Raw genomic sequence first — 8,518 nt, 5'->3', positions numbered from 1 at the left:
TATTTTGATGGTACCCTTTAAACAGCTGTTGATAAGTGACTCTGCAACTACAAACCCGATTCCAAAAAAGTTGGGACACTGTACAAATTGTGAGTAAAAAAGGAATGGAATAATTTACAAATCTCATAAACTTATATTTTATTCACAATAGAATATAGATAACATATCAAATGTTGAAAGTGAGACATTTTGAAATGTCATGCCAAATATTGGCTCATTTTGGATTTCATGAGAGCTACACATTCCAAAAAAGTTGGGACAGGTAGCAATAAGAGGCCGGAAAAGTTAAATGTACATATAAGGAACAGCTGGAAGACCAATTTGCAACTTATTAGGTCAATTGGCAACATGATTGGGTATAAAAAGAGCCTCTCAGAGTGGCAGTGTCTCTCAGAAGTCAAGATGGGCAGAGGATCACCAATGCCCCCAATGCTGCGGCGAAAAATAGTGGAGCAATATCAGAAAAGAGTTTCTCAGAGAAAAATTGCAAAGAGTTTGAAGTTATCATCATCTACAGTGCATAATATCATCCAAAGATTCAGAGAATCTGGAACAATCTCTGTGCGTAAGGGTCAAGGCCGGAAAACCATACTGGATGCCCGTGATCTTCGGGCCCTTAGACGGCACTGCATCACATACAGGAATGCTACTGTAATGGAAATCACAACATGGGCTCAGGAATACTTCCAGAAAACATTGTCGGTGAACCCAATCCACCGTGCCATTCGCCGTTGCCGGCTAAAACTCTATAGGTCAAAAAAGAAGCCATATCTAAACATGATCCAGAAGCGCAGGCGTTTTCTCTGGGCCAAGGCTCATTTAAAATGGACTGTGGCAAAGTGGAAAACTGTTCTGTGGTCAGACGAATCAAAATTTGAAGTTCTTTTTGGAAAACTGGGACGCCATGTCATCCGGACTAAAGAGGACAAGGACAACCCAAGTTGTTATCAGCGCTCAGTTCAGAAGCCTGCATCTCTGATGGTATGGGGTTGCATGAGTGCATGTGGCATGGGCAGCTTACACATCTGGAAAGGCACCATCAATGCTACTCTGCAACTACATATCAACTAGCGGTCATTAGAGTATTAGTATGTCTGCTACTGTAAATATATGCTAACACTTTATTTTGATGGTCCTACAGATAAACTGACTCTTTGCAAGTACGTCAACTTACTCTACCATACTAGATTATACCATTCTGGAGCATACTAATACTCTAATGAGAGTTAGTTGGTATGTAGTTCCAAAGTTGCTTAAAGTCGATTGATTAAGGGGACCATCAAAATAAAATGTAACCATATAAAACATTGCATTTTTTTCAGTTGGTGTATTAAGCTCACATCAATTAATTAACATTAGCACCACAGGAAACACTCAAATAACACTCAACATCTAACCACTCACAAGCTGTAGTACGATACTGTGCAGATCTTAAATAAACAATCTCAAACAGCCATAAGATCAGATATCAGATCAGATTTGCTTTGAGCTATTTTTATTGTAATATCAGTTTGATTATTTTGATGGTACCCTTTAAACAGCTGTTGATAAGTAACTCTGCAACTACATATCAACTAGCGGTCATTAGAGTATTAGTATGTCTGCTACTGTAAATATATGCTAACACTTTATTTTGATGGTCCTACAGATAAACTGACTCTTTGCAAGTACGTCAACTTACTCTACCATACTAGATTATACCATTCTGGAGCATACTAATACTCTAATGAGAGTTAGTTGGCATGTAGTTGCAAAGTTGCTTATAGTCGATTGATTAAGGGGACCATCAAAATAAAATGTAACCATATAAAACATTGCATTTTTTTCAGTTGGTGTATTAAGCTCACATCAATTAATTAACATTAGCACCACAGGAAACACTCAAATAACACTCAACATCTAACCACTCACAAGCTGTAGTACGATACTGTGCAGATCTTAAATAAACAATGTCAAGATATTATACAGTCCATTATTCTGTAAATTAAGTAGATTTAATATGGTGTTCATTGTGTGTTATAAATAATCATACTCTTACAATAAAATATATTTATATAGCTTATAACCACAAATACGTAAGTATTATGATGTATTATAATTGTTATTATGATTATTCATGAGTTGATATAACATATCATAAGTTTTTTTATAATGCATTATGCATTCATTATAATGCCTTAAGAATACCCTTATAATGTATTATAAATACGGGCTTCATAGAAAGTGTTACCAGAAATTTTAACCAAAGTATGTTATAGACTTTTCATTAAGATCCTAAATAATCCTATGACCCCTTTAAATGGCATATAAATTTGTGTGTCATCAGCATAAAAATGGAAAGCAATTCCATATTTACAAAAAATCGACCCTAAAGGTAAAATATATAACGAGAATAAAATAGGGACAAGAATAGACCCTTGAGGAACCCCGCATGTCAGTGGTACAGAGGATGAAAAAGTCTGACCAATGTTGACAAAAAAACTCCTATTCGATAAGAATGATCCAAACCAATCGAGAGCAGAACCCTGAATGCCAACCACCTCCTCAATACGGGAGATAAGTGTCCTGAGTCCCTTGATAATAATATTTCATTTAGTACTCTTAACAGTGCAGACTCGGTACTATGGTAGGTCTTAAAGGGGTCATATGATGCTTTTTTAAAGATCATTATTTTGTGTATTTGGTGTAACAGAATATGTTGACATGCTTCAATGTTCAAAACACACATAATTTTTCAAATACTGTACATTATTGTAGGTCCTCTATGCCCCGCCTCTCTCAAACGCTTCGTTTTCTACAAAGCCCCTCCTTCCGACAAGCGCAGTCTGCTCTGATTGGCCAGCTGACCCAGTGCATAATCGCCAGCTTCAGCTTTCAAAGTAAATGTAAAGACGGAGCCTGAAAGGGGAACAGAGTCTCGTGACAGACACAGTGATGAATGTGTTTGAAGTACACAAGCCACAGTTAAGACAGCTGACTCCACTGTGATGTGTCTCACTCTCTCTCTCTCTCTTGCTCGTAAGCAATCTTAAAGATTTCTAAATGCATCTACTTTCGGAAGGCCAAATAAAGTGCTTTTGCTTTCGCCTAGAAACACACAGCGTCTCCCTGACATGCTGCTTCAACACTAACTGCGGTTACTGAAACCACGCCTTCTTTCTTTGCGTGCACATTTGGGCGCATTATGCTAATATTTCCACATAGTGAGGTAGATATGTGGGGGCGTGTTAGAACGAGCCGTTTTAGGACCGCGTGGAAGAGTCTTTACTTTGATAAAGAATATCTCTTTGGTTTTGAGACTTTAGTCTTTGCAACTTCAGGGATCTTATCTATGCACAATCAGCTTGTAACATTCCAAAGAGAAAGGAAAACTTGAAATTGCATCATATGACCCCTTTAAAACCTGATTGAAAAACCTCATAAATAGCATTCTGATCCAAAAAGCTCTGCAACTGAGTTAGAACAATCTTCTCTAAGAACTAAGACAAAAAAGGAAGTTCTGAAATAAGTCTAAAATTGGTTTGGACTCTGCTATTTTAATTCAAAATTATTTTTGTACTATTTTTGCACTTGGTTTGAACAGGCCTTGTGAGTGATAGTGACACATTCTGAAAGTTTGCTGTCATTATTTATGTTTTTCTATGACATTGTCATCAGACCATCATATGACTACTGAACTCAAGTCCTTATTGATTATTCTCCTAAATGTTTTCTTCAGACCATCATATGAACGTTGACCACAGGTCATCATTGATTTATTCTCTCACATGATGCTGTCTTCAGACGACTTAGGGTCAACATTCATATGATGGTCTGATGATAACATCATGTAGAAGAATAAATCAACTATGACCCTAAGCTCCACCAACACCAATAACGCAGGAAAGTTTATGCTTTGTTAGCCAAGGCTGGATATTTTGCTAATTGAAAGTTTGATTAGTATTGGTTTGGTTGTTTGCTCATGTTTGCTAGCTAGCTAAGTTTTATTTTTTTTATTTAAGCACACTATAAAAAACAATATCTAAATATTACTTTCAGTTTTGGCTGGTTGCAGCTTGGCTAACTCACTGAAAAAAAAAAATTTGTATTACTTATTATTTTATTACTTAGTACCCCCAATTGTAAGTCGCTTTGGATAAAAGCGTCTGCAAAATGACTAAATGTAAATGTATTTTTGACCTGTTTTGCAAAATGACTTAAGATATTATGTATTTTTTATTGAAAACTGTATCAAATTTCTCTTAGTTTAGGGTCAAAAAAATCTTGTTTAACCTTTGAATTAAGATTATTATTAAGATTATACCACCTCCTGAAGTGGTTTGAGCGATCAGATTTAAATCCGTCTTGAAAGCGTTTCAGAGGGCATTTACACCTGCTCTTTTCACAATCAGATAGCTATACCATCAGAGAAAACGAATGAAGTGAGCAGCTGTAAACAGGCCCTTAGTAAACATTTAGAAGCATTACATAATGTTTATTAATAATTTATTAATGAAAGTTATTATAAAGTGTTACCCCTACTATATCTTTATAAAGACACTTCAAGAAGACCTATACTGCATTATAAGTAGTTATAGTCACATTTATTTTATTTTTATAATTGTTATAAGTGATTTATCAGTGAAAGTTATTATAAAGTGTTACCCCCTACTATATCTTTATAAAGACGCTTCAAGAAGACCTATACTGCATTATAAGTAGATTTAATGCATTGATCTGGGGATAGAGCAGATATTACGTGGAGCGGGAGAGAACTTTTGGGAAATCATTCAAAGAAAGATGTTTGTAAATGCATCGCTTGTCTTAGAGAAACAGTTTGCATTGTGCCCCCCTGAAAACTTGCCCATTTGTCCATATAGTTAATCAGCCTATGCACATGCTCTTTCCTACATTTTGAGCCTAACTTATGTTGCATATTTTCTCCCTTGACGTCATTATTTTTATTTGTATAGTTCAGTGGAGTATACAGACATCAGATTCAGAGAAAAGATGAACAATGAAAATGAGAATCTAAATGTGTAATTAACTCATTTGTCTCAATTCACCCTTCCCCGGGAGTTTGATTGACAGGATGTCTGACCAATCATAACGCAGAATCTGCAATTTTGTCGGTCAGACAAACCAGAAAGGAGAGTACATTAACTTCAGTGGACTTGAACTTGAAAAATGGTGTGTATTGTCTCTCTGTGGTTGAAATGAGATACAAAATACCTTCTGATGTTCATTCATGTTTATTTTGTGCTATAACTAGTAATAAAGGAACATGTGCTGCTTGATCTGAGACGCTACAGCGATACGTCACAACACATTAAAGAGCCACAAAACGGTAACTAAGGGAGCAGGTCTTTGCGAAGGGTCAATTACATATCTGAATAATGATAGCACTCAGTTTAATTGTAGTTTAACTGTATATGGAAACAATACTTTAAATACTGTTATATGTAGAGGTACAAAATCATTTTACAGTAAGTAAATTGCATTGTACAATTACATGCCTCTCAATGCATTTCACAAGATGCAACATCCACCTGAACAGCGCGCACTCATCTGCTGCTGTAAAGCCTTCATCTGTTCACGGTGCTGCTGCATCATCATAGCCATAGACTCCTCATGTCTCTTATTGGAGTTCTCCAACAGCTCTGCAAACTCTCGAGCTCTATTACTCTCGGCTTCAGAGTTCTGTCTCTTGAACGCTTCCATCTCCTGGCTCATCCTCTCAGCCTTCTCCTGAAAGCCCTTCTCCAGCAGAGCGGCCTGCTCCCTCAGTTTGCTGTCCATGGCACGATCGGCCTCCTCTCTCTGAAGCCTCATCTCCTCATCCATCTTCTCCTTCATCTGTCTCATCCTCTCTTCATTACTCTGTCTTTCCGCATCCATCTTCTCTAGTAACTGTCGCTGCGTCCACTTTGAACCCTTTCCATCCACAGTGTATTATACATTTATGCTATTATCTAGGTATCCAGTCCTGCTCTTGGAGGGCCAGTGTCCTGCAGAGTTTAGCTCCAACCCCAATTAAACACATCTGCACCATCTAATCAAGGTCTTACTAGGCATACTAGAAACTTCCAGGCAGGTGTGTTGAGGCAAGTTGGAGCTAAACTGCAAGACAGTAGCCCCCCAGGAGTTTTCGGCACCCCTGATCTAGAGCAGTGGTTCCTAATTCCAGTCCTTGCATACCACCGCTCTGCATATTTTGCATGTCCAGGGCTGCCAACTCTCACGCTGACTCATGCAATTGACACTTTTCTCACCCCTCACATCCATTTTCTCACGCAGTCAAAACACCATCAGTTAAAACTGTAATAATAGGATATTGGTGAAACAGATTTGGTAAAGGCTCCAGTGCACATTTGCGTTTGCGCTCTGGAAATCGCCAAAAGATTCTATTTACAATGTGTTTTCGTAGAAAACCGTAAGAAAAACCCAAAAGCAATTTGGCAAAAAAAAACACATTTTTTATAATAATAATACATTTTGGCACAAGTTGGCAGCCCTGCATGTCTCTCTTATTGAACACACCTAACTCAGATAACCAGCTCGTTGTAAGAGAGCTCCATGAATGAACTGCGTTCCGACTGACATGGTCCCTACCACAGTGTTGATTGCTCCCTACTCCCTGAGCATGGGAAATCCACTGAAGTTTACTTCACTTCAGAACAATCGTTCACGGATTTGCGCTAAGCCGCAGTCTGCAGCATCTTCACACAGACAAAACTTACTAGAGAAGTGACATAATATACACCTGTGTAAATAAATACTATTTAAATTCACATCTCGCACACATTAATGCCCTTTAAATGGAACATATACGCTCCCTTCCAACTGGAATCATGGTGAAATATCCTGTGATGTCCACTTTACAAAGCACTTATGGTCGAATAGAACAAAATATCTAAAGTATAAGAGATACATACAAAATGTGCAGAGCAGGGGGTCGCAAGGACTGGAATTGGGAACCACTGATCTAGAGTTGGAACAGGGAGAACACAATCTGCTGTGGATGAACAACACTGGTTCAGGGAGTAGATATGTTGACTTGGAGATAGGTTGACTAGGATTCCCAGCTTGAATCCCAGTTTCACCTAACTAACCAATTGGTGAAGTGTCTTTGGGCAAGACACTGAACATCACTTGCTCCTGATGGTTGGGTTATGGCACCTTGCATGGTAGCCTTCACCAATTTTCGGTAGATCTGACTTGTAAGTCTGGCTGATTCATTTATTTTAAATGTATTTCTGACAAAAATAAAAATAATGGCTAACAATGTTCTTAGTCTAAACAGTGATACGACTGAAGATTATGCCTCTCAGCTTACCTCACCAGCTCCATAACATTGTACCTCTAACTATTGATGGCTCTGTACTAGAGTTTCAAATAAAACTGAATGAACTTGATCTTGGAAGGGTGATATTGAATTTTTTTTGGGAAATTTCACCGATATGTGAAACATACAGTTAGGACTTCTTTTTTTTTTTTTCCTCCTTTAGACATATTGTAAAGTTGCATCCTATGCTATCATTTTCAGTAGTAGAAAAACTGATTTGAAACTGATATCTTTGTCTTTTTTTAAATAAGTCAATTTAAACAAACTGCAGTACACCCAAAACTTGGATCTTAAATAGAACCATAATAAGTGATGTAAGTGTAAGAAAGATCTGTTGATAAACCATTAAATTAACCATTACAAAACTCATTACAAGAGCTCATTGTGATAGTAATGTCTCTGATTTCGAACTGTCTGTCTTGCCTGTCTCTGTCAAGGAATCTAAACCTGAGCTATCTGTCTGTCCTGATTTAGTCATTGAGTCTGTTGTTGAACCATCCGTCTGTCCAGTTTCAGTCACTGAAATGTCTACCAGTCCAGCTTCAGTTAATACAACAAATTTTGAGCTGTCAGTCTATATGGGATATCAGCCCATGAATATGTTTGTGAACTACCTGCCAGTCCAGTTTCCCTCAATGAGTCTGATTTTTAACTGTCTGTCTTGCCAGTTTCTGTCACTGAACTGTCTACTTCAGCCTCTGTCAATGCTCTTGATTGTGAACTATCTGCCAGTCCTATTCCAGCCAATGCATTTAATTATAAATTGTCTGTCCGTCCGGTCACTGTTAATGGACCCGATTCTGAATTATCTGTCTGTCCAGTTTCTACTAATGAGCCTGAGTGTGAATTGTCAGCCTGTTCAGTTTCAGTCAATGAGCCTGTTTATGAACTGTCTGCCCGTTCAGTTGTCACCTGGGAAACTATTAATTAACTTTTTGTGTTCTGCCTTGGCCTTTGAGGCCATAAATGCTCTGTCTGTCTTGTGTGTCTCAGTTTTCCCTAGATCCCAGTCTCTGCCATGGGTATCTACTCCAGCCTGGTGGTCTTCTGTCCCGCTCTGGTGGTCTTCTGCTCTGCCTGTTGCGTCTGCTCCGCCGTAGGGGTCTTCTGCTCCGCTGTGGTTGTCTTCTGCTCCACCTGTTCCATCTACTCCACCCTGGTGGGTTCCTGTTCAGCTGCTCCACCTGTTCCCTC

The 8,518-nt window shown here is 38.3% G+C and overlaps 1 protein-coding gene across 1 annotated transcript in view; it reads right to left on the bottom strand.

Annotated features, from left to right (window-relative positions):
* Positions 1-5,225: 5,225 nt before the first annotated feature.
* The window catches only part of LOC107574049 (guanylate-binding protein 1-like), a 13,741-nt gene continuing 10,448 nt past the window's right edge, over positions 5,226-8,518 (bottom strand). The window contains exon 5 of the mRNA XM_016260521.1: positions 5,226-5,904. Within this exon, the coding sequence (XP_016116007.1) occupies positions 5,509-5,904 (396 nt within the window). The 3' untranslated portion in view covers positions 5,226-5,508. The remainder of the gene's footprint in view (positions 5,905-8,518) is intronic.

Source organism: Sinocyclocheilus grahami, unplaced genomic scaffold, assembly GCF_001515645.1.
Source record: "Sinocyclocheilus grahami isolate Dianchi unplaced genomic scaffold, SAMN03320097.WGS_v1.1 scaffold2102.1, whole genome shotgun sequence".
In the NCBI taxonomy this organism is placed as follows: Eukaryota; Metazoa; Chordata; class Actinopteri; order Cypriniformes; family Cyprinidae; genus Sinocyclocheilus; species Sinocyclocheilus grahami.
The sequence above is the reverse complement of the archived record's forward strand: the minus strand, read 5'-3'. Positions and strand labels throughout refer to the sequence as shown.